The following is a 27,374-nucleotide window of genomic DNA, read 5'->3' as shown; positions in this document are numbered from 1 at the left end:
GACTGGATCCGGCCCATCAGGGCTTTCAGTCCGGCCCGTAGGATTGCCAGCACCGTGGCGCAGCGGGACTAAGGCAGGCTCCCTGCCTGCCCTGGTCCCGTGCCTCTCCCAGGGAGTGGGGTGCAGAGGGCTCCATGCACTGCCCCTGCCTGCAGGCACCGCCCCCGCAGCTTCCATTGGCCAGGAACGGGGAACTGCAGCCAATGGGAGCTTCAGAGATAGTACCTGCAGGCAAGGGTGGCACACAGTGAAGCCGCCTACCCTACTCCACCCCCAGGAGCCATTGCTGGACATGCTGGCCTCTTCCGGGAGTGGCGCAGGGCCAGAGCAGGCAGGGAGCCTGCCTTAGCCCCACTGTGTGCTGCTGCCACCCCGGAGCCACTCCAGGTAAGCGGTGTCGGGCCAGAGCTCACACCCCGAATCCCTCCTGAACCCCACACCGCAACCCTCAGCCCTGAGCCCCCTATCCTCTTGCCTTGATCCTCCTGCTGCACCCCTCCTACACCCCAAGCCCTTGCCCTGAGCCCCTTCCTGCACACCGCACCCCCTCCCGCACCCCAAGCTCCTGCCCAAGCCCTAAATTCATGGCCCTGCATACAATTTCCCCACCCAGTTGTGGCCCTCGGGCCAAAAAGTTTGCCCATCCCTGCTCTAGGAGGGTATCAAACCCTCTGAAATTCCCAAAGTTTACTGACAACCTATAAAGGCTTAAAAACCTATGCATTGCTATTTAGGAGGCAAATAAATCCCACTTCTCCTATACAGAGATGCAGCAAAATCATGCCCCACAGAATTTTTCGGGACTAAATAACCACTTGATAAACTGTCTTTACTCAATCTCAGAACCCAGCACCTCCTGCTGCAAGAAATCATCTTATTTTACAGAGAAGATCATTTAAATCCATTTCCCATCAACGTCAACAAAAACAAGCCAAGAGCAACAACAGAAGCAATACTCTTTCCAAGAATTCAGGCCAGTAACACAAACAACAGTCATGGGAGCACTAATGGCAATCAGAGCCACCACATATGATTGACTCCTACCCTTCCTGGATGGTAAGAGAGTAGAGAATTCCTGAGATCCTTAACTAACAGCTTGTCAACGTCTATTACTCCTAAGGGAATTCTGTTCCAAAAAACATTTAAAATTATGGAACAGAAAAATAAAAATTTTGTGCACAATATTTTTAAATTCTGCAAAAATGTGCATATTTTATTTGTAAAAATAACACAATATAATCACACCAGTTTCAATTATTTTTGGTCAATCTATTTCAAAATACCTGTCAGCAAGTATGTCTGTAACAATACAGACAACAAAAAAGATTCAGGAAATGTTTTTTGACAAATAGATTCCTTCCTAGGCATATTAATACAGAACTCTGAGTAATAATTCATTTAAACTATAATACAAAACCGTATTTCCCGCAGCCCTCAGAAGCAGTGCAAAGGCTTGGGGGAGTCAGGGGTAACGGAGGAGCTGAGGGAGAGGGAAGTATATTTCTGGGAAGGAGTCTGGGTGTGAACTTGAAGGGTTGTTGGGTGTGGGTGGGAAAAGTATGGAACAGGGCTTTTTGGAGAGTGGGGGTGGGGAGGGATTGTTAGGGAGCTTCCCCCATGCAGACCCTGGTTGACCCCAGCCTCTCCCATTCAGTCAGGCACATCTGCCCTTGTCCCCATGTGTTCCTGCACTCCCTGTCAACGTGTCCCTCCATCTCCACTCAGATACCCACTGCCTCTATCCCCATGTGGCTCTGTACCTCTCCCCCATCCCCATGTGTCTGTGCCCCCACCCAGCCACTCCATGTCCCTATGTGTCCCTGTCCGCCCTCCCCGTCCCCATGTCTCTGTGCCTCCACCCATTGTCCCTATGTAGCTCTACACCCCTCCCCCATCACCATGTGGCCCTGCACCTCACTGCACCCTGTGCCCCTCACTCCCATTCAGCCCCTGCCCCAGTCTGTCTTCCCTCACTAGCCCTTATGAGCCCCTGTCTGACCTCCGCAGCACCCCACGCTATCTGTCTCTCCATTTTCTCTAAATGACCTGGCCCACTGTAAAGACGGCAGGCCTCTTTCTCTTCCCTCACTGGCAAAGAGCTGCTGCTTTGTTCTATTGACACAGGGCCCTCTGGTGGGCAAAAGGCAGAACTGCGGCAACATTTTGGCAGAGGCTTTTTTCTGCGCAAAAAATTAAAAATATACAGGACTCATCAATTATGCACACACACAGTAGTGCAGAATTCCCCCAGGAGTAATCTATTTTGGCAATGGGAATCTACCACCCAATCTAATACATGGAATAGTCTAGACTACAATAAAGAAACTAACAATTAAGGATACAGAAAACAACCAACCAATCAGTCAGTAACCTTTTTTTAAGTAAGTTTCTCCTACCCTACGTATCAGCTGGAAGTATACTAGCCCTCTCTCAATTAGGCCCCAGGATTTTTTTTTAAAATATTATTTTAAAGGAGACCTAAAAGAAAAAAAAATGGGTTGTGCCCTTTCTGCTTCATTATGACATTTAAAGAGGACCTGAATGTTACTTTTTTAAAAGGGTTTCATGTGAGACTGAAAGCAGAAGCACCAAACCCCACCCAAAAAAGCAGCAAATATAGTTATCAAACTGCAGATTTAAATGAAGGCAAGTAGCGACTCCATAAACTTTTAGAAGACAATCGCTTTGGAATCACACTCTTGATTACAGTTGCATCAAGACTTACCTTTTCAGGCACTTCTAAATGAAATACTGTTAGAGCTTGTTTAAAGACTGCCTTAGAGAGAGCTCCATCCCTCTTCTGATCCCGTTCTCGGAAGTATTTTCCTAATCCTGTTACAACACGAACTCCCCTTTTACTTAGCTTCTCTTTAAGTATACCTAAGGATCAGGAGAAATAAAGGAAACAATCTTTACATGAAGATGATTTGAAGGTGTTTTTCCAAAAAATTCCCATTTACCACACTGCTAGTTAAACAGCACATCCATACAGCCAAGTTCTCTTGTTTTTGAAGTATAAGGTTTCTCAACACTGTCCTGCAGTTTGGAATGCGAGATCTAAATAGCAGTGCACACCAAAATGCTGTGCTGTAAATCCTCCATGTGGACCCTATCAGAGTGAACTTAAAGGTTCCTACTTTGGATTAATGTATTCCTGTTTGAAGTGAATTATGTTAATGTGAAACAGTAAATTCTTCTCTCCAAAAGTCTATCAATTGCAGTGTACAGATGAATTAAATCTTCCAGTGAACATGAATAAATGTGCCCTGACATCTTTATTTGTAAGCAAAATATTTAATATGCAGATGATGGAAATCTAGAACAAATCCAGTGTATTAAGAATGACCAAAAGAGCTATCCAACGTAAAGCTATTTTCTCAATGCTGTATCAGTGACAAATGGGCAAAATCTATTAAAATTCAGTGTCACATGAATAGGGTTCCATAACATTTCTTTCATACGTTATGTCATTATTGAAAGCAACATTTGACACATTACATTTGTAACTAATCTACACAAGAGCTTGTGCTGGGCTTTTCCTTTGTCCAAAAAAAAAAAAAAATTCTCAAAGATTAAAGCACAAAGTGAAAGACATTTATGTTTGCATTCCTTTTCTCTGTTGTCTGATGCAAGTAGTAATAATTATTGTATTAACTTAAATATCTTGCTTGTGTTAATTTCTTTAAAATAGAAATAATTTAAAAAACTTTTTAGTGCTCTTTTAGATGAGTAGCAAAGACACTAACAAAAAATTAAACGTAATTGTGGTAAGTATACAAACCTTGAACAACCCTGAAAACTCTGCTCTCATCAATCTCTTGCTGGGTAATGTCTTGCTTGATTCCCACAGAAGTAGTTCTAAAATCAATCAGTTCATAATGATAAAGTTACCTATATTACCAAAACAAAAAGATTGCTACCAAAAATATTCTGAACAGAAAAAAAAAGAAAACATGATTCTTATATCACTCGTCAGCACACTAACTGAGTGCCTTAACTTTAATAGATACTGACATACAAAATGTTCTTGTGTAATAACAGTAGGATTGAGAAATTTCTTACCCGATAATCTTCTGTTAGCAATTTCTCTCATTCATCACTAATAAAAAACACTTCTCACTTGTGGAATTCAGCAGCAATGGTGTTGCTGGAGGCTCTAGTACTAAACCCCTCCCTTTAGTTTAGGCCACCATATGAGTTTTTTCAAAGCTGTAGAAATACTCCAGCAACCAATTATTAGAATTAAGATGACAAACTGATATAATATATAAATAACCTTAAGTTAATTATACATCTAGGTCTCCATTTAGAGAAAAAATTCAATTTGTTACAACAAATTGTGTTACAGTCAGGGGCGGCTCTAGGAATTCCGCCGCCCCAAGCAGGACGGCGCGCCGCGGGGCGCGCTCTGGCAGTCGCTGGTCCCGCGGCTCCGGGGGACCTCTTGCAGACGTGCCTGCGGAGGGTCCGCTGGTCCCGTGGCTCCGGTGGACCTCCCGCAGGCACGTCTGCGGATGCTCCACCGGAGCCGCGGGACCAGCGGACCCTCCGCAGGCATTTCTGCGGGAGGTCCACCGGAGCTCCGGGACCAGCAGACCCTCCGCAGTCATGCCTGCGGGAGGTCCGCCGGAGCCGCCTGCCGCCCTCCCGGCAAAATGCCGCCCCAAGCGCGCGCTTGGCGCGCTGGGGTCTGGAGCCGGCCCTGGTTACAGTCATTTACCAGACTGCTGGGGAGGGTTGAATAAGAAGAGAAGCTGCTAACAGAAAAAAAATATCAGGTAAGAAATTTCTCACTCTGCTGAACAGCTTCTCTCCTCATTCACCACTAATGGGAAGCAGTGAGCAATGAATCACAGAAATAGGGAGGCACAGGATACGCAGAATTTTAATTATTATCAGAGTCAAATAATTAGCAGAAATACAAGACCCACCATACAGAGCAAGAATTTTGTCATTTAAGGAATTATTTGGGAACAAATCCAGCAACACCTTCCTACCATTCTGCAGAGGAATGGAACTCTACTTTGCAAATCTTCCGCTGATGACTCTCATACACTTTTCCCATAATGCCACAATGGACCTTGTTGAGGGAATCCTGACTCCTCTTCATAGTTTCCCAGGTGCAGGATTTTAACATCTTGCCTGCAACAACTTTGAGGCCCTAAACCTCTATTTTGGATAGAATGAAATGAACAAGGTACAACTGGGATGTGTAATCTGACTGATTTGGAGCTGCCCTGTAATAATTTATTGATACTGTACGTTGGCCTGGTTACTGAAATGTTTTCTGTATGACTATATTGGTTTAACTCACTGGGGGTCAGTCTGGAATACAAGCAAGAAGGAGGAGATGGCTCCTGACAGCAATCCACCCATCAACTGACAGGTTAGAGTTGCTAAGGGCCAATGCCAGAACTGTTAGTTTTGATTATATTAGTATTGACTATCTCGGTCTCCAGATGACTTACAAAACTGGTTCTGACTAGGAACAACCAAGGACCCATCTAACACAGAAGAACAAGAAATCTCTGGCAGGATTTAAAGGGGCAGTCTCTCAAGAAAAAGCCAGCAGCTGTTCAGGGGAATCTAGCAGACACAGGAACCTGCCATGGGTGTTTGAAAGTTATGTCTCCCTTGGTTACCATCAGCAGATCGCAAGATAGATGTGTGTAGGCTGCTTTAAAACCTTTTTTCCTTCAGTGCTTTGTTTCTACTGCTAAACAAACAATACATTTATTTTAAGAAGTCTGTATGGTCACTATTTACTTCTGGCTGCAGACTCCCAAACTCAGTCGGAATTGCAGGGTAACAACAGTTGATACACCTGGTACCATAGCCCAAACCTGACTAAAAGCAGGAGAATTGCAAAATTCCACCCTGGGGTGGGTAAAGGCTCTAGAGGGTGAGCTCACAGAGACAACCAAGGGAACCGAAGTGCAGTTAGCCCTGTAACCCTAATGCCCATTTATGCTTCAACATTCAGAGGTGCTAAGCACTGCAACAAAATGATGGAAGAATCATTTCACAGGAATTGTGGGAAGAATTTACTCTGAACAGAAAGGTTTCTGGAGCTAAAAGAATAACCTTTTCCTACAACAATAGTAGAGTTGTTCTTGAATGGACAGAGGAACTAATTCCAAACTCCGTCTTTTGGACCTAACGTCATCTAGAAAGCCCTGCCACAGACTTGTCTAATCTGTCATTCTGACTAATCTTGACACCTGATGATACTCAAATGGGGAGCCCACCTAAAGAACGATGCTAGAACTGTTACCCACTTTTCTATGGTTACAGGACTCTAATCAACCAACCTGGAGAAACTCTAGTGTGGCTGAGATCACCAGAATTTGTGGTTATTATTATAACTTGTATTATGGTAGTATATGGACACCAGGGCCCCACTGTTTTGGGCATTGTAATAAATAAAGAGCCAATCCCTGCCCCAAAGAGCTTTCTGTTTCCCCTCACACCAGAAACATAATCTGACCAGATCAATTCATGAAATTTCCTGCTTGAGCTCTGTCTGGATACCAAGAAGTACTGATGAGACTAATGCAAGAAATCCCACTTAACTACACATCTTTTCTGATGCCCAGGCTGTTAATATAGGTTGTCCAGGTCCATATGAAGGAGAAGTCCTTGCTCCAAGAAACCTGTGTTTTCTGCAGGTGCAATGGAAGGGGGTGAAGGCACAACTTTGCAAACTGGACCACCTGAGTGTGGCCCAGGAGTTGCAGACACATTCAAATTGTCATGGAAGGCTGAGACTGCAGACTGAGGCAAAGATGGCTAGTTGTCTGAAAATGGTCAGTCAGCAGGAATGTTCTTGACAGCATGGAATCTAACAGAGTCCCAATGAACTCAATTTTTTGAGTGGAAACCGAGATTGACTTTACGGTGTTTAGATGAGACCCAGACAGTCTAGCAACTACAGTGTGGTGCTAATTTGAGCAAGAACTTGCTCCCTGGATCTGCCTCTCAGTAACCAGTCATCCAGATACAGGAAGATGTAAAGCCCCTTCTTCCTGAGATACGCTGTAACAATGACCAAGCATTTGGTAAAAACACAGGGGGCAGAAGACAGGCTGAATGGAAGCACTGTGTACTAAAAGTGGCATTCCGCCACAATGAACCAAAGGAACTTTCTGTAGCTTGGTAAAATCGACATGTGAAAATAGGTGTCCTGAAGGTTTAGAGCAGCAAACAAGTCATTCTGAGACAATGCAGGGAGGATAATTGATGGAATGACCATTCAGAACCTCATGTACCGGATATATTTGTTGAGTCTATGAAGGCTGACGATGGATCTTACTCCTCCCTTGGATTTGGGTATTGGGAAGTACCAGGTATTCTGGTGGAACCTCGTCCACCGCCAGCACAGAGCAGACCTGCTTGAGGAGCAGTATCTCATGAGAGGGGTCACTGAAGAGAGACGGAGAAGAGCTGTATGGCATAACCCAATCTGATAGTGCTTAGGACACAGCTGTTGGTAGTAATCAAGCCCCAAGTATTAAGAAAGTGGGCCAGCCTGTCCCCAAAGAGGTGAGATGAAGACAGAGAAGCAACTACTGGAACAGGAGTTAAAATGGAAACTTGGAATGTGGACTGGTCAAACCCCAAGCCAGACTGCTTTCTCCTGTGGGATCTATCCCTCTTTCTGGGGATAGTTCCATTGCCTCAGAGGAGGGAAGAACATGCACTGTGGCTCCTGCTGTTAGTCACCATGGTGGCGTCTCTGCACTGCGAGCGTGTACACCCCCAATGACCACAGGTAGCCCTGGAGTCCTTGAAGGAGTGCAGTGTCTCATCAGTTTTGTCCAAGAACAGCATCTGGCTGTCGAAGGGCAAATCCTCAATAGCTTGCTTAACATTGGGCGTAATACCAAAAATATGCAACCAGCCCTCTTCATGATGACCGCAGAGGGTGTCAATCTGGCCTATGTGTCTGAGCCATCAAGCACAGATTGCAAGGACATTTGAGCCACCAAACAGTCCTCATTGACAGAGGCCCGAAATTCCTCCTGTGAGGCCTCAGGCAGCTGGTCTGAAAACTCTGACATAGCTGTCCAGTTAAAAAGTCATATTTGGACAGCTAGGCTTGCTGGTTAGCAATTTGCATCTGTAAGGAAGAGGAGGTATAACTCTTTCTGCCCATGAGGTCCAATCATTTAGAGTCCCTTATCCTTGGGGGTGGACTTAAACCTGCCCTGCTGGACTCTGTTGTTCACCACAGTTACAACTAGGGAATTTGGGGCCAGAAAGGAATAAAACCCCATAAATCCGTGCATGGCAATGAAATAGTGCTTCTCCATGCACTTATCCACAGACGGTACTGGAGCCAGAGTGTTCCAGAGGGCTTTAGCCAGTTCTAGGAGTGCATCGTTGATAGGGAAGGTGACTCTCCCAGGGGAAGACAGCTGTAGAATGTCCATCCATTTGTGGGTGTTCTCCTGTAAAAACTCAGCTTGGGTACCGAGGGAAGCAGCTACACATCGCAAAAGGTCTTGGTACATCTTCAAAATCCTCTGATACCAAAAGGGAGGATGAGTCAGGCAGCACAGCATCATCCAGAGATGAAGACAAGATCTTTAACTGAGCCAAAGCTGGATTCTGTTCCAGGGTTTATGGACCCAGACAGGACAACTGTGGTGGCTCCACACACATAAGGACCACCGGTGCCTGGGCCTACAGTGGAAAGATGGTCACAACTGCAGACCTGGCCAGCAATCTGACTTCTGAGCGAGATGAGGAGCGTGACCTCCTTGACCAAGGAGCATCCCATGGATTGCATGGGTGCCACTGACATGGATAAGACATTGGTGGCCAGTAGGCGCCGGGCCAGGGACCTCCATCCCGACGAAAAGACATGCACCAATTCTGGTACCCATAACAGCTTATCAGACTGTATTGGAGAGCGGGAGGATGATGACCCTGACTTAGATGCAAAGGAGCCTTGGTATCCCAGATATAAGGGCAGAGTGAGCCCAGAGGGAGGGAGGAAGCAGCACTACTGATGGTAGGGATACCACTGGTACTGAACATGCTCTAAGCCACCACAGAAGCTGGGCACCCCTAGGCACATGCCTACTTTCCCTAATTAGGAATCTGGCCCAGAAGAAGTCCCCCTTTGAAGATGTGACTGTCTTTCAGAGGCAGCACTGAACCAACCTTACGTTTTCAAAACTTACAAAATTCCTTTATGTTTATATATAACATTTTAGTTTAAACTTTTTTCTTTTGGTCATGTGTACGGTACTTTCCTAGGCTGTTCAGAGGAGGGTTATAGCACACTGTTCATCCTGGTCTGGGAATCCCAAAACCAAGGAGGGGGACTGGTACAAATTTTGTGGGAATAGTCTACTAAATGTACTCAGGAGCCTGAAAGGATGTGTGTCTGCTCCCACACACTGGCTAGCACTCAATTGAGTACTTTAGGAGACCTAGTATCACTTGGGGTACATCCACACTACCCGCCGGATCAGCGGGTAGCGATCAATCTATCGGGGATCGATTTATCGCGTCTCATCTAGACGTGATAAATAGATCCCCGAATGCTCTGCCATCAACTCTGGAACTCCACCAGGGCGAGAGACAGAAGCGGAGTCGACGGGGGAACCGCGGCCGTCGATCCCGCGCCATGAGGATAGGAGGTAAGTTGATCTAAGATGCATCCACTTCAGCTACGCTATTCTCGTAGCTGAAGTTGCGCATCTTGGATCAATCCACCCCCCCCCACACACACACACACACACACCAGTGTAGACCAGGCCTTGGGGTTTTACTCAGTAACACAGGAGCTGTTTTGAACATGAGAAGGGATTTCTCACTTACCTTCCTGTAATTCCATTATGGTGCAGCTACATGAGGAATAGAGTGCTCATGTGCCTCTGTTCTGGTCACAGACTGCCTGAAGTACTCCTTCGGTGTGGAGCCAGCATGTAATGGGAAGAAGGGAAGAGGGAGACACTGAGCCCCTTTCCCTGACACAGCAAGGGCCCATGGGCTGAAAACCAGATAGACCCAATTCCCATTATACTGCAGCATGAGGCAGGACTTTACATGAGTGACAGGTTTCTCTGAGTGCCCAGGCATGCTGCAGAATGTGGGGAGGGCTGTGAACTGGATATAGGGTTCTGGGAGAGAGCCTCTGTGAGGAGAAAAGCGGCAAACACTTCCCTCATGGTGGAAAAGCAAAGGAGAAAGGGTTTAAAACTTCACTACTTGCTCATTAACACTATGAACTGCTGCCTTACACAGTCTCTGAAGTTTGCAAGACTTATCCCTGAGCAGGCTGTGAGGGGTTCTCCTCTCCAACAAAATCCTCATGCTCCTGATCAAGCATCCCACGGTGGACTCAGGCCATGTCTAGACTACCAATCTGTGTCGACAAAAGTGATGTTGACACAATAAAAATTGCAATTTCATGTTCACACTTGCTCCCTCTGTTGGCAGATCGTGTCTACAGTGGGGCCACCATAATCGACAGTGTGAGCAATGCACTGTGGGTACCTATCCCACAGTCCTTCTCTCATTAAGAATGACTGGGAAAAAGCTAATGTAGTGTCCATCTTTAAAAAAGGGAAGAAAGAATATCCAGGGAACTACAGGCCAGTCAGTCTCACCTCAGTCCCTGGAAAAATCATGGAACAGGTCCTCAAGGAATCAATTCTGAACCACTTAAAGGAAGGGAAAGTGATCAGGAACAGTCAGCATGGATTCACCAAGGGCAAATCATGCCTGACTAACCTAATTGCCTTCTATGATGAGATAACCGGCTCTGTGGATGAGGGGAAAGCAGTGGATGTGCTATTTCTGGACTTTAGCAAAGCTTTTGATACAGTCTCCCACAGTATTCTTGCCAGCACGTTAAAGAAGTATGGGCTGGGTAGCAGTTCTGCAGAAAAGGACCTAGGGGTTACAGTGGACGAAAAGCTGAATATGAGTCAACAGTGTGCCCTTGTTGCCAAGAACGCTAATGGCATTTTGGGTAGTATAAGTAGGGGCATTTCCAGCAGATAGAGGGATGTGATCATTCCCCTCTATTCAGCACTGGTGAGGCCTCATTTGGAGTACTGTGTCCAGTTTTGGGCCCCACACTACAAGAAGGATGTGGATAAATTGGAGAGAGTCCAGCCGAGGGCAACAAAAATGATTAGGGGGCTGGGGCACATGACTTATGAGGAGAGGCTGAGGGAACTGGGATTGTTTAGCCTGCAGAAGAGAAGAATGAGGGGGGATTTGATAGCTGCTTTCAACTACCTGAAAGGGGGTTCCAAAGAGGATGGATCTAGACTGTTCTCAGTGGTAGAAGATGACAGAACAAGGAGTAATGGTCTCAAGTTGCAGAGGGGGAGGTTTAGGTTGGACATTAGGAAAAACTTTTTCACTAGTAGGGTGATGAAGAACTGGAATGGGTTACCTAGGGAGGTGGTGGAATCTCCTTCCTTAGAGGTTTTTAAGGTCAGGCTTGACAAAGCCCTGGCTGGGATGATTTAGTTGGGTTTGGTCCTGCTTTGAGCAGGGGGTTGGACTAGATGACCTCCTGAGGTCCCTTCCAACCCTGAGATTCTATGATTCTATGATTAAGTGTTGTGGGACGATGGAGCAGATTGCTGTGCATCTTGAGACAGTTCCAAATGTCCCATGATGCATTGCTTTCTGTCTCAGCACTCCATGGGTTTCCGGTTTTCTTTCGCAGTCTTTTCTCAATGGCCCTTCTTTGCTGTGTACCTCAGCATTTTTGTGAGAAGGGATGGATCCCACACTGCTCTCCTTTGCTCTGCTGACTGGCATGAAGACATCGTGGATGGCAGTGGAGTTAATCGTGAAGTTCCTAACTGAAGAAGACTTGCAGGCGCCCAACATTCTGCATGATATGGATAGGAGCAACTCTAGATTGCTTTTGGCATTCACAGAGCAGGTGCATAGGGTAGACCATCACTTTTGGGCTCGTGAAACAAGCACTGAATGGTGGGATCAAATCGTCATGCAAGTGTGGGATGATGAGCAGTGGCTACAGAACTTTTGGATGCGGAAAGCCACCTTCCTGGAGCTGTGTACGGAGCTCGCCCCAGGCCTGCAGGGCAAGGACACCAGAATGAGAGCTGCCCTCTTGGTGGAGAAGCATGTGGCAAATGCTGAGTGGAAGCATGTGGCAACTCCAGCCGACTGTTGGGGCTGCATTAATGCAAGTGTGCAGGGCAATAAATCGCATCCTGCTACAAAGACCATGACTCTGGGAAATGTGCGTGAAATAGTGGATGGTTTTGCAGAAATGGGTTTCCCTAACTGTGGAGGGGCGATAGATGGCACTCATATTCCAATTTTAGTACCAGACCACCTTGCGACAGAGTACATCAATAGGAAGGGGTTACAGGCGCTTGTGGATCACCATGGGCGTTTCACTGACATTCACGCAAGGTGGTCTGGGAAGGTGCATGACCCATGCATCTTCAGGAACACCGGCCTGTACAGAAAGCTGCAAGCACAGACTTTCTTTCCTAACCAGAAGATTATGGTGGGTGCTGTTGAAATGCCCATAGTCATCCTGGGGGACCCTGAGTACCCCTTACAGCCGTCACTCATGAAACCTTACATGGGACACCTGGACAGCAGTAAGGAATGGTTCAACCACAGGCTCAGTAAGTGCCGGATGACAGTTAAATGTGCCTTTGGCAGATTAAAGGTGCGCTGGCGATGCTTTTATGGCAGGCTGGACCTCAATGAGGATAATATTCCTAAAGTCATAACCGTGTGCTGTATGTTGCATAATCTCTGTGAAGTTAAGGGTGAAAGGTCTGCTCAGGGGTGGAGTGCTGAGGCAGACCACTTGGCCGCTGATTTTGAGCAGCCAGATACCAGGGCTGTCAGAGGAGCCCAGAGGGGACCTATTTGAATCAGGTAGGCTTTGAGGCAGCACTTTGACAATGACCACCAGTAACATATCTCTGTGTGAGTTGCTTCAATGTTACATGCCATGTAGTTTTCCTTGGAGGCAATGGTGATATTTGGGGCCTTTTATTCCTGTAATAAAGTGATTAAAATGCCTTTGCATGTATTGGCAGTGCCTGCAATCTCACCTTGTAGAAACAAAATAAAGATAATTTACTATTGTGAAAGTCTGCTTTTATTGCACAAGAAACAGCACACAAACACATAGATGCTTGGCAAGAAAGGAGGAACCAGGAAAGGGCAGACTTTCACAGCTGTGAGTAGGTCCATCTATCATTGTGAAAGTTGTCCAAGGGGTGAAGTGAAGGGGAAACTGAGAAGCCCCAGAAGATGGAAAGGAATGTACAGGCAGTTTGGGAGGGTGGAAGGGTGGGCATGGAAAAGAGTTCTGAATGTGCTGCAGTGGAGGTAGAGCACTAATTTTCTCAGTCTGTGGCATTATTAAGGCTTTCAGCATCTGAGTTTTCTCCTCCATAATTTTTAGCATCCTTAACAAATAGACTCATAGACTTTAAGGTCAGAAGGGACCATTATGATCATCTAGTCTGACCTCCTGCACAATGCAGGCCACAGAATCTCACCCACCCACTCCTGTAACAAACCCCTAACCTATGTCTGAGTTATTGAAATCCTCAAATCGTGGTTTAAAGACCTCAAATGCGTGGTTCACTTTTCTGTCCTGCCATTTGGCTTCCCAGCACTCTTTTCATTCCCTTTTTTCTGCATTGGAGCACTGCAAGACCTCCTGGAACATGTCTTCTTTGCTGTGTCTTGGGCGTTTTCTTATCTGGTGGAGATGCTCAGCTGGGGGTGGGGGGTGTTCCTGAAGGCCACATCTGGCAAAGCACAGAAGCGAGATTGTTAAATTCAGCATTGAAACGTTTCCGTTAAATACATCTTTTGCAACATTGTCATCACTTTCTCACTGACCCTAGCCAGGCACACATCTCTGCGAACACCCAAAGCATGGTGAGTTTTGGTGGGCAGGGGGGGAGGGAGGGCGCTCCACATGGGGAAAAAGAGCACACACTCTTTGCAAGGGCCATGGGGCAGCATTCCAGGGAACAAATTCTAAAATTCTCCCACACTTTTCAACAGGCGGGGGGAACTTCTAGCAGACATCTCACTGTTAGGAGTAATCAGGGAAACGAGAGTACATCTACTCTGTGCTTGTGGCTTCTGCCCTGCAATGGGGGAAGGAACAAAGCTGCTCTGCCACAGAACCTTCAGCAGAGGATTACCGAGTACTTCCAGGAAACTTTCCTGGAGAGCTCTCTGAAGGATTCCCATGAGATCTTGGCGCGCATCACCCTGTTCCGCCACAGTAATTAGCTACACAGGAAAATATCCAGCTCACAGAAACACAGTCAGCCTCCCACATTTCTATGCCCTAAACCCACCTCTGCACTACACAAGCCACAGCCACTTACTAGGAGTCTCATCTCCTGCTTCTTGCTCATCGGAGAGCGACTGCTGAGACTGGCTAGACATCTCGGGAGTGAAGAACAGTTCCTGGCTGCCTGCCCCACTGGGCGACCCCGCCGGGAGCTGCACATCCTCATCTAACTCCACCTCTTCATCAATAACTTCGTCCTCCAGGTTCGGTCCTCTTTCTGCTGCCTCCGTGCCCTCCGAAGTATCCATGGGGCTCTTGGCAATGGAGATGGGGTCGCCACTGAGGATAGCATCCAGCTCCTTACAGAACCGGCAAGTCTCAGGTGAAGCACCTGAGGGATGGTTTGCCGACCTCGCCTTATGGTATGCCTGCCTCAGCTCCTTTATCTTCGCTCTGCACTGCAGCGTGTCCCCATCATAGCTCTTTTCACACAAGGCTTGAGAAATCTGCCCGTAGATACCTCAATTCCTTCAGCTCAAGCGCAGCTGGGACTGTACAGCCTCCTCTCCCCATATCCTGATCAGATCCAACAGCTCTGCAGTGGTCCAAGCATTTGCTGCGATAACCCACCATGGTCACCTCGAAAGGTGCAATGAGACCTCTCCACACCAAGCAAACAGGAAATGGAATTTCAAAAATTCCCGGGGCTTCTAAGGGGAGGGGTGGATGGTTATCTATCTGGCTGCAGGGCAGTGGAGTTCAAATTGCTGACCTGAGCAATCAGGAAGGGCATTGTGGGACATCTCCTGGAGGCCAAAGAAAGTGATGAAATGAAGCATAGTGTTTACACTTGCATTTCATCAACAAAAATGTGGAGGGAAAAGATGTAAATCTCTCATGAGAGTGGATGTATTTTGTCGCCAAAACCGAGGATTCTCCCCGACAAAAGTCGTCTCGCAGTGTGTACACACTCACTGTTTGGGTCGAGAAACAGCAGTTTTGGTGACAAAACTTGGTAGTATAGACAAGGCCTTACAGTTTTGGGCAGAAGTCAAGGCCCTACATGCCTATCCAACGAAAAAGCCCCCATGTCCTGGCAGCATGAGTCAGTGACTTATGGCAGCAGAGCACATCTCCCCTAAAAAACTGCCTATAGCACCTCCTGGACTTGGCTTAATGCTTGCACTCTGCCGCCACACTAGACCATCTCAAAGGTGGGAGGTATTATTATTAGTGATGAATGAGGAGATAAGCTGTGCAGCAGAAAGAATATATTCATGAGGTGCAAAATGCCTTACACAAATTATCAACAATTAAACTCTTGTCCTCCATTTTGTGAAAACCTTGCCATAATTAGAAGGAAAAAATAGCTGTAAATATCATATCAATATACTGTATATTACTGGACACTACAATATACAGATAAGTTGTAAATTCTAGGGGCCTGTTTCTCATTTACAGTAAGGCCCCTTTACACCATGGCAGTGTAATGGGGCCATAAAGTGGTCATTAGTGTAATTGAGAACTGGCTTTATATAGCTAGGCATTTTGATAGACAACATGAAATTTATAGCAACAGTCAATTAAGTTGTTCTAATAAAGTCTTTAGATACTGAGTGAATATCTTAATTGTGGCATCATTATTGCTTTGATAGGACAGGATTATTTAAATCTTTAAATATATATTATAGGCTAACATTGACTCTTCACCATAATTTCAGACAGCAAACTCCATGAAAGTACATCTTAAAATCACTTAACAGAATTAGAATTGTTCAAACCACACAGTAATGGAATCATAATCTTCAAACAAAATTATTTGTATATTGACTATGAAATCCAGAAACCCAAAGGAAGGCATTAAATGTACATGACAGTTTACTTTTGCAGAGAGATTTAGCTGAGAGTCCGATTTACAAAATAATGTACATTCAATGATTAGCCATTCATCTAGCTGTTACACAGGTGAAATCATTTTTTTTTCAAGTTCCATTATTTTAGTGTATGAAACAAGTGAATTTATCAAAGCCTATTTTGAAAGAATAAATGTAGGAATTCCCCTTCAAGAGAGGTTTTCCACTGTAGAAATACACTGTATCTCCAAGCTGTATTACATTTCCATCCTGGATTTCACTGGGCATAAGGAAGAGAGGAAACAAACAGCGGCTACGTCTTCACTACCCGCCGTATCAGCGGGTAGCAATCGATTTCTCGGGGATCGATATATCGCGTCTCATCTAGACGCGATATATCGATCCCCGAACGCGCTCCTGTCGACTCCAGAACTGCACCAACCCGAACGGCGGTAGCGGAGTCGACATGGGGAGCCGCGGACGTCGATTCCGCGCCGTGAGGACGGTAGGTAATTCGATCCAAGATACTTCGACTTCAGCTACGTTATTCACGTAGCTGAAGTTGCGTATCTTAGATCGATTTCCCCCCATAGTGTAGACCAGCCCAGAGAAAGGAGGAGTCCTCCCTCACATCCACAGCCCACCCTCCTGCAGCAGCACCTCCTTGGGATGAGGAAATGCTGCTGCCCAGGTGGCTGAGTCTCCTTTCTGTGGGGAAGGGGAAAGATCCATGTACAGTTTCCCTGAAGGACACAACCAGGCCCTACATTGTTAGTGAAATGTATTAAGATTACTCACATTTCATTATGAAAAAGTTACAGATGTTTATTCAAGTTATCTTCTAAACCAGAAATGTCACTCACTGCTCATTAGGTACACTCCAAAGTCAATGGCAAAAAATATTAAATCCTCTAAGTGACATTCTTAGCCATTCTTTGCCACATTCAGCCATGCTGGTGAAGTCAGCGAAGGGCCAAATCTAGCCAAGATAGTCAAATCTTTATTAGTCTGCATTGACAAAGATGGCAAGGACTAGAGAGCGATTACATGGTTACATTCTCTGGCTTTCAGGTTTCCCAACCTGGCACCATAAGAGGTGTCTTATTGTTAGGGAAATGCACCAATTACATCGTATTCCTTTCTTTTCTTTCAGTTCTTTGGCTTTCTTTCCCTTAACGTGAGGAAGCGGAATGTTTATTCTTTCAAATGAAATAATCAAAGCTATTGCCATCAGAAAGATAGAAATCATATATTAAAACCTATCTAGTTTGTCTTTAAGTTCAAGTTCAGCACCAAAATGCAAAGAATAAGACCTTTAAGCAGGGGCGGCTCCAGGCCCCAGCACGCCAAGCGCATGCTTGGGGCGGCATGCCACGGGGGGCGCTCTGCCGGTCGCCGGGAGGGCGGCTGGCGGCTCCGGTGGACCTCCCACAGGCGTCCCTGCGGAGGGTCCACTGGTCCCGCGGCTTCGGTGGAGCATCCGCGGGCACGCCTGCGGGAGGTCCACCGGAGCCGCGGGAACAGCGGACCCTCCGCAGGCACGTCTGCGGGAGGTCCACCGGAGTCGCATGACCAGCGATCGGCAGATCGCCCCCCGCGGTGTGCCGCCGGGCTTGGGGCGGCGAAATAGCTAGAGCCGCCCCTGCCTTTAAGGAATGTAAATCTTTTAGTTTACAATTGTTCTCTCCATCCCAATAAACAGTTAAAGGCTGCTTTGTATGTTACTTCAAAACCATTCATTCAGATGGCTAATTCTTCCTCATAAGAGCCTAAATGCAGAGACTTTTAGCAGCGTCAATAAAATGTATTTGTTTAAAGCTTATATATAAATTCTTCATTTGGGAAGATATTTGCAAAAAAGGAAAACTACTCAGAAAAGCTAGTCTATTGAACTTACTTTAGAATGTCAATTGCAGCTTCATCAATATTTGTGACACGAAGGGTAAGTATTGGGTTCTGTTTAATGCTTTCTGGAAGGCTAAGATTGCAACTCAGAAAAGTCAGGTTAGCACCCTGTAGGTAATAACAAATGAACGATTTACAAGGAAGTTGTATATTCTATAAAATATACTATACAAGAAATTCATGAAGAACTAGAATTTTTAAAATTTTAAATAGAAAAAAGTGCTATTTTAGGATTCAATTAGACTATGGCACAAATTTCTAGTTCAGTATTGTAATTTAAAAACACAGAACATAAGATTTTGAAAGTCAGAGAATCAGTAATTCAAATTCTATGCTAGCAGCTGTACTTATATGGAATGAACATGAATTCCCCTCAGAATTTACACATTTGCCACATACCTAATGAGATCTAAACCACAACGTTGTTCTCCTTGGTCACCAGGGCCCTCTTCCCTTTCACAGTTACTCTCTTTTGTAACAATATATGTTTACAAACCCCTTCACAGCTGCAGCTTTGTGCCCTCTGGTGGAAAAAAGTAGAACATGCAGCCTGTTTTGAGACTACCACTGACATCTCTAGTATTTGGCTGGGTGCTTTTATAAAAGCACATGGTCCAGACTAGAGCTGGGAGGGAAAGGGTTTTCCCATCCTGTAAAAATCTAAGATTTCAATGCATTTACTGTTTCACAATACAAAAAACAAAAACTTTTCAAAATTTTTGCAAAAAAAAAAAAAAAAGAGAGCATCCACCCCAGAATAGTAGCCCAATGGTTAGGTCACTCATCGGGGATATGTGAAACCCCAGTTCAGGTCCCTGCTCTGCCTGATTTGGAGCAGGGACCTAAACCTGAGTCTCCCACATCGCAGCTGAGTGCCCTAACCATTGGGCTATTGGCTATTCTGTGGGTCAATCTCCCTCAACATTCCATCCTAACCTGAGAAATCAGTTTCAAATAAACTTTTGTTGAAACTGACATGTTTCCACAAAAAGTTTTGGTTTTGACAAACTGGCATATTCCAACCTAATGAGTTAGTCAAAAACTCCCGACCATCTCTAGCCCAGACTCTTTAAGACTCAGGGCTTCAACCAAAGAAGCTGAAGTTAATGGAAAGTCTTCCATTGACTGCAGCATTCTTTGGATCAGTCCATTGAATGCTAGATTAAAGTCCCTGCTTCAGTCCAGAATTCAAACAACCCAAGTGGCATTTCCAAATCATCAGCAGAGTTGATATATTTTCAATAGAAAAATACTTACAACATAAAAGTCACTAAGATCATATTGTTGTCCTTTTCTTTGTCCACGCTGATGACTATAAACTCCTTTCTGAATGAAAGGTAAGGCATTTGTTCTGTGAGATGATTTAAAATAAGTTTAAATAAATAAAAACTTGAAAGTAAGTTCTTCTGGATATATTCTGGAGAATATTTTCTTGAGAATTTTTAACAGTTATTTATCCTACCTATTTTTTCCAAATTGTCGATATTCATATACAGTAAGAGATCTGTCATACATAAAAAAGAATCCAATCAGCTCTCTGCAAGCATCACGCCCATTCCTACAACAGTAATTGAAAAGCAATATTAGAGTTTTGTAATCTCTTTCAAACTGAAATGGGATGAGGATATCACTATTTTGAAATATGCATCTTTAGTAGCAGTTCAATGGCAAATGCCCTACAATATTATTATAATCATTATTTTAAGAATATTACTGGTTTTGATTGCTTTAGTTTTATTTGAAATATTGTTCAGTGTAGCTTGTGGAACCAGTCACATATCTAAATTAAATTTTAGGCTATTTCTCTAAAATGCTTTCCATAATCCACATTCAGAAAGAGTTTTCGCAACTCAACCAACAGATTTCATGTATTAGGACCAGCTATGTTCATCATGATCTCTGAAGCTAATGGGCTGAATTCTCAGCTGCATCCAGAAAGCTCTGGCTGCAGCAAAAGACATCAGAAAGGAATCCTTTATATAACCCTGATTCTTGGGTCGAATGAGACTCAGGGCTGTTCTAAACTATGTCAGCATATAATAGACACTTAAGAAAATTAAAATTATACATATGTTTGTACAACAGAGCCCTGCATGGGACTATTTTTAATCTCGCTCCCACCCGCTCCTGCTATTATGGCAGCGGGTCCTGTGGGACCTGTGAGAGCCCAGTCTCACTGCAAGGCTCTACACTAGTTCCACGCAGAGCTCTAATGTACATATTATAAGCACATACTTCTAAATAGATGTGTAATGTACTGCAATTATTCCAATATGCAAAAGAAAATAATTAATTACTCACAGATTTAAAAAGGAGTTCTATGACATTTATGATTACCTTGATATAATTCTGCCATCAAAGCGTAACTTATTAGAAAGCACATTTTCAGTTAATGCTGATCTGGTCCTTATTCTGTTAAAATAATTCATGACATTTATCAACAGATATATTCCAAATATGTAACATTTTGCATTAAATATCAACCATTTCTAGAACTACCAATAAACCTAGATTGTGGTAACCTAGTTATGAGTTGATCCAGGTTTCCCTTCGCAGTGGAGTCATAAAGCAGATGAAAGAGCTGGAATGCAGGGAGAGCAAGTCTGGATATCTTTGGGGTCAATGTTATTGTCATGGGTGCTCCATTCACTGCAGGTCTAGTGCCTCCTCCTGGTCACTCTGGTGATTAGCTCTGGAAGACAACGCCTCAGTCCACGGTTTGCACACTGTCACCCTGACTCTGGTCTGCAGCTCCTCTTGCTCCAGGACTCACACCATCTCCTTTGTGACTTAGCTCTCCAGCTAGATCACTCAGCATTCCCCATTGGGATACAGTCCATCAGCAGTCCTAAGCAGTCTTCTCCAGCCCCCCGTAGCAAGTCTCTCTGCTCCCCAGGGGGTATGCCTCTACTTTAGTAAAATTGATGTAGAGAAATTGAAACTGATGCCATGCACTCGACAGCTGGTAGGGGAACCCAGGTCTGCCCTCTTCTCCGGGTTTCAGTCCAGGGACCCTCAGCTCAGCAGTTCTGGGCTTCCTCTCTCTGGCCTCACTGCTCCTGGACTGCTTCCTACACTGTGGTTCCCCTTCTTTTTCTGGGCGTACCAGCTCAAAAGCTTCCTCCTTCTTCCCAGAAAGTGACTGCTGCCTGTCTTCCTGAAGCCTTTCCCAGCAGCCCCCCAAGCATTCCTCTCTCTTCCCAGGGATTGACTGCCCTTTCTCAGCAGCCGCCATCTGTAGCCCCCTACCTGGCTTTATAGGCCCCATCTGTTCCTGAACAGGTGGGCCTGCTTGCAATCACTTAGTTCTCTGCACTCTGGCTCCTCCTCCAGGTGCAGCCTGGGCAGTTAATTGGCCACCTTCACCCTGGTCAGACCTATGCGGAGTGGACATCCCATCACTGTTATTTAGATGTGCTAAGAAGAGTTACGAATCTGTTGACTCTTTCTTCATTTTCCTTGGCTCTCTCAAGGAAAACCAATGCTGGAAAAGCATTACTCAGAAAAATAGTCCCTTAAGAACTTAACAAACCTTCAACTTTATCTCAACACTGAAGTGGCATTCAATAGTGGAGCCTAATGTGGATTTACACTGCTGGATTTCAGGATATGCAAGTGTAAGACTGAAGAGCCACTGGGGAATGGCTTAACACCCAACCTCTGAGCCAGAGAGGGTGTCTTAATCAGTCCTTACTATTGAACTGCTCTTCAGTATGGAAATCATTTAGCTGCTGGTTCCTGACTCAGAACAATTCCAGGACCTCTCTATATATCTAGGTACTAATGTGGTTCTCAACACCATAGTAGCAGAATGTCCAGTCAACATCCGTTTCAATTTCTCTACATCAATTTTACTAAAGTAGAGGCATAACCCCTGGGGAGCAGAGAGACTTGCTATGGGGGGGCTGGAGCAAAATTTTAAAATTGCTCCCCAGAGTCACAGCTTGCATTTTTTTTAAAGAAAGTAAGTCTCTTACAATTATATTTGAGTACTTGAATGCAACTGATGCAGAGATATCTGCCTACATTTGCAGAGAGCCTGAAACAATAGCTCTGCAATGTGGATTTCAATTAATCAATTTCAATTGGTGTTAACTCAGATAGCAGTGACAATATTTTAAATGTCAACTATTTCACTAGTCATCAAAACATGTAAGACTAGATAGGAACTATTATATTAAGATGTACATCAGCATTTCATGAAGTACTGAAGTGTGTTGGGTGTAGGGGAGAGGGGACACACAAAGATGTGTAAGTTAAGAGATGCAAGGGATTGTTAAAAGCCTGCACAGTTGCCTGAGGAGAATGAGAGGACAGCTGTCCAGCTTTTAAAGGCTTTGGAAACTCTGATCTAGAAGATCGGTACTGGGGAACAATACCCATATAAGTTTAAGTTTTTTTTTCACATTCTATATGTGCTTTTGGTAAATCTTTACACTCAAAGAATCATCAGGAAAACACCATTTCCTGAGGCAGAAAAGGCACATTTATCTGTGACAGCCATAGTGCCACTCGAGGAAGGCATGGCTTGAAGCCATTGGATTCAGCCATAGTAATGGATAAAATACATGAAACGGCATGAGGAAGGCTTAAAACCAAAAACAACTGAAGAGACCAAAATAAATAAATAAATCTGTCAATGTGTAGCAATCACTAATACTAAATATCATACCTCCAAGACTGCATATATAAGCAAAAATCCCAACCTTTCCATGAAGTGGGGCTGATGGGGCTAGCAAAGGCCACCATTGAGCTCCTGCTCACTTCCTACAGCAGTCAGAAGTAAATGAACAGTTGGGGCTGTGCACCCTTTAGAAGACGAGAACCCATGTAAGATGGGGGGAAAGGATAGCTCAATGGTTTGAGCATTGCCCTGCTAAACCCAGGGTTGTGAGTTCAATCCTTGAGGGGGCCATTTAGGGATCTGGGGCAAAAATCTGTCTGGGGATTGGTCCTGCTTTGAGCAGGGGGTTGGACCTCCTGAGGTCCCTTCCAACCCTGCTATTCTATGAAACACAGCCACTGCTATCTAGAAAGTTTCCACCTGGTTTATCCCAGGCATATAAAACACCCATAATAAAGATCATACTCAAAGAACTCCCTGATCATCTTTTGTGCACCTCTAAAACTGGATGGAACAAACTTACTACATTTAGCAGGAAAAAAAAGGGAAAGAAAGCGAGAAAGACCAAGCACGAAAAGTTTCAGCCTGAAAGGAATAGGTTTTGCTAAAGTTACAATTGGTTGAAATTAGGGCTATAAGCCTGTAGCTTAAAAAACTCCAAACCACCACCGCAAAAGAAAACTTACTTTGTTTCATGTAATGTTCTTTTTCTAAAGCGCAATGGTGCTGTCTCAAGACCTGCAAAGGTCCTATCCCTCTGGTAAGTACCAATATTTGTACTTTGCTCTGGGTCACTTATTACAGCCCTGACAGAAGAAAAAAAAACACACCAAAGCAACATTATTCTATGGCAAAAGTTCTCAAACTAGGGGGCACCCCTCCCCATGAGTGTGTGTGCAGAATGTATTCTGGGGGCCATGAGAAGCTTGGGAGGGGTGGGAGCTACTGAGCACATTTTACCCACAGCAATTAATAACTAGCAAATCTGATTCCTCCAGACATATCAGGTCCTCAGATTGCACTGTGCATTTGACTCTAGATGGTTCTGTGCATTTTGACGGATTTCTAAGCTTGCATAGCATTATACAAAGTCGTTGCTATCTACACATTAATCTGTTTGCTATGATATGGTGTGCACATTTAATTGTAAGCATCGACCACAATCACAGTTTTGCTTTTGCTCTTATTATAGTGGATCATTGGCTCTGTTTGACTAAATATCTTACTGTTTTTCATATTTAGTGAGAGTTACATGTTGATTATTTTTTATCAGTATATGTGCTTGTGTGGTCAGGGGGGGCGTAAACTACTATAGACACTAAGAAGTGGAGTGCACTCAAATAAGTTTGAGAACCATTGCTCTATGGTAAATATAAATTTGTAGATCATTTTTGTTCTAACTCTTGTAAATGCTAAGGTAATATAATCATACTTCATAGGCTGGCATTAAATGTGCATACCTAAGGTACATTAATGAAAATAAGCCTGATAATCAGTTACTTCAAGCCAGTACCAGCTCCAGGATTTTTGCCACTGCCGAAGCAAAAAAAAAAAAATGTTTAAAAAGAATGCTGCCCCTTGAAAAGTGCCGCCCCTTGGAAAGTGCTGCCCCAAGCACATGCTTGGAACGCTGGTGGCCCTGCTTCAAGCACAAAGAAATGCAAGAATGGTCCGTTAGCGCACATCTTATTTAAAAGTATATGTGATGAAACACAATAAGAAAAAAATTAAAATGTATTTTGCAATCTGAAGAAGCACAAAGTTATTTTCATTCCCTCTGTCCCCTGCAAAGGCTCTATCACTTTCCTGTGGTTCTTTCCAGAGACAGTCAATGCTGTTAACTATACTGCCTAGTGAGGGTCACCAAACAAAATCACAAGATCCTTCCTCCTTCAAGGCACTGAAATACTGTCTACAGTGCTTCAAAGACCTGCCAACCAATGGGTGTTAACTGCCTAGTTGTGTGACATTGTCCAACTCTCTCAGAGCCAACTCTGTAAAACTGGAACAATATTGTCTTAATCAGCACAACATCCTTTTAAGTAATTTATCACTGTTTTAAAAAACTGAGTTTCTCAGAAGAAAGGCACTAAAGACGTATAATGTATTACAAAAGGCACCAATATATTTTGCAAAAAAGCCTGCAGATTAGCTCTCAAGAGTGTGCTACTGTAAAACACTTAAAATTAGGGTGCAAGTGTTAACATTTTTAATTCTTCTGAGAGATATTTAGATCATACTTATGATATTTAAAATTAGAAGGTTGATAATTTTCATCACAGAAGTTTTACAAAAAAAATTAAAGAATTTAAAGAATGTTCACAAATTTAAAATAATAATAAATAATAATAATAATACTTCCTTCACAAGGTAGGGCACACTTTCAAATAGTTGATTCTTCTACAGTGTTAATTTGTAATTATACTTTGTATATTCTCTTACCTAGATAACTGATCCACCATCACTTGCTCTACTACAGTTTGCTTTCTCCTCTCTGCAGCTACATCCTCCTGAAATGAAAAAAACCATTAAGAGTCTATGAGATACAATAAAAACTTCAGAAAATAAGATGATCTTCAGAAGATGCAGTTAAGCAATATGGAGTTTTCAAATGTATCATTTCACTCTCTTACCTTATCTTTTTTTTAAATTGAGAAAATTATACAGTGAATGAGGTTCAGTTAAATTAGAGCCACATAATGCATTCTGATATAGTTAAACTGTTTACATATGCACTAGCTCTGTGTAATTGTATTGTCTACATATAAAAGAGAAATCTAACATTTATGCTGAGGGCCAAATTTCTTTATATTTGCTCTCACATTACTTTAAGTTAGTGTATTATTTAAGTGGGACAAAGCATAAGAGAAACTTCCCTCCCCATCCAATGCATCATAGGAATCGGTGCAGATACAAATGATGATTTGAAGCAATGAAGATTTACCTCTACCAATTTGATTTTGTCTTGTGAAAGATTCTTTTATGATTTATTGTCCACTCTCAATTATTTATTTGAAAGCAGGTCAGCTATGTGCCAGAATATTCTCCTCCTCGGATATATGACAATTGGAAGAGTCTTATAGGAGTCACCCTATTCATTGAAAAGATTATCCCAACTATTCTTCCTTGCTGACAGTGGGTTTTACTCTCTGGCATAACCCTATCATTTAATATATATCAGATTTCTGAACTTCTCTACTGCATTTAGGTTTGCCCTTATTTCCATGACATTTATATAGTTGGTTTTCATGGGAAGACAAAGACATTGTTCAGTGTTTCTTATGTAAGCTCCCTACCCAATCTGCATACCTGTGATTAGTTATCTATCTCTATCTTTGATCGGCTGTGGCTCCCTCTATCTTAGTGCAACTCTATTTCACTAATGTGCTAAATACAGAGACAATCTGTGATTGAGAGAAGATTTCCTGGGTAGGCATTTTACATGTGCAAGCCAAATTCTATATATAGACCCAGCCCTACTATAGTTGAAGAGGATGAAAAACTGGTTGCCAATCAAACACCAGATAATTTTAAAGGATAATCACTAACTTTACAACTTAACTCTATAACAATTTTGGTAAAGGGTATAATTCACAAGTCTCCCAAGAAGTCGGTTTTGCTCTCTGCATAGACCATTGTTCATCGCCTTTGTAGACCTAACCAAAGCATTTGACACAGTCAGCAGAGGCAGTCTATTTGCTATACTAGAAAAGATAGGATGCCTACCAACCCTGTTAAGTCTTATACATTCATTCCACAACAACATGAAAACAACTGTCCAGTTTGGCGGGTCCACTTCGGACAGCTCTGAATGAAAAACAGAGTGAAGCAAGGATGTGTTCTTGCTCCTACACTCTTTGGAATCTTCTTCTCGGTACTCTTGAATTGTGCGTTTAAGGACATGAAAGATGGAGTGTATCTCCACACAGGATCAGATGGGAAACTCTTCAACCTGTCCCAACTTAAGTCAAAGACCAAAGTCAAAAAGGTGCTAATGATGATGCTGCCCTCATAGCCCATAATGAAGATCTACTACAAGAACTCAAGGATGGCCTTTCAAGTGCTTGTCAGGCATTTGCTCTCACCACCAAGAAAATAGTTGTATTAGAACAGGAGTTCCACAAGATCCTTCAATTACCTTAAATGCAAACCAGTTAGAAGTAGTCCGAAAATTCAGCTATTTAGGTTCTACAGTGACCACCAACCTCTCACTGGAAGAACTAAATGTTCGCATTGGAAAGGCTGCCACCACCTTTAGCAGACTAACTAAAAGACCATGGAACAACTCAAAGCTTACCATCAAGACCAAAATGCTAGCGTACCAAAATGCTTGCATCCTCAGCAATCTCATGGTATGGTGGGGAAACATGGATAACTTATGCTCATCAGGAGAAAAGTTTAAACAGTTTCCACCTACGTAGTTTACGCCACATATTCAACACCAAATGGCAAGATACAGTCACCAATGCAGAGGTTCTTCAAAGGGAAAATTTACCAAGTGTGACATCCCTGCTCAAGCAAAGATGACTGCGCTAGCTGGGCCATCTGAGTAGGTTGGAAGATGGACAGATACCCAAGGACATGTTATACGAGGAGCTATCAGAGGGAACTAGAACAACAGGCTGTCCCAAGCTTCGCTATAAAGACACATGCAAGCAAGATATGAAGGAATTTGGAATTAATCCTGACCAATGGGAAATATTGG

The 27,374-nt window shown here is 43.8% G+C and overlaps 1 protein-coding gene across 7 annotated transcripts in view; it reads right to left on the bottom strand.

Moving 5' to 3' along the window:
- The window catches only part of CAPS2 (calcyphosine 2), a 56,042-nt gene that overhangs the window by 8,312 nt on the left and 20,356 nt on the right, over nucleotides 1–27,374 (bottom strand). For all 7 annotated transcript variants that reach the window (XM_039520624.1, XM_039520627.1, XM_039520628.1 and 4 more), the window contains 8 exons: nucleotides 25,112–25,179; nucleotides 23,356–23,475; nucleotides 20,383–20,457; nucleotides 19,508–19,603; nucleotides 19,303–19,396; nucleotides 18,038–18,153; nucleotides 3,782–3,858; nucleotides 2,726–2,880 (listed from right to left, as the gene is read on the bottom strand). In XM_039520624.1, the coding sequence (XP_039376558.1) occupies nucleotides 2,726–2,880; nucleotides 3,782–3,858; nucleotides 18,038–18,153; nucleotides 19,303–19,396; nucleotides 19,508–19,603; nucleotides 20,383–20,457; nucleotides 23,356–23,475; nucleotides 25,112–25,179 (801 nt within the window). The remainder of the gene's footprint in view (nucleotides 1–2,725; nucleotides 2,881–3,781; nucleotides 3,859–18,037; nucleotides 18,154–19,302; nucleotides 19,397–19,507; nucleotides 19,604–20,382; nucleotides 20,458–23,355; nucleotides 23,476–25,111; nucleotides 25,180–27,374) is intronic.

Source organism: Mauremys reevesii, linkage group 1 (assembly GCF_016161935.1).
Source record: "Mauremys reevesii isolate NIE-2019 linkage group 1, ASM1616193v1, whole genome shotgun sequence".
Taxonomy (NCBI): Eukaryota; Metazoa; Chordata; order Testudines; family Geoemydidae; genus Mauremys; species Mauremys reevesii.
This window is presented reverse-complemented; position numbering and strand designations above follow the sequence as displayed.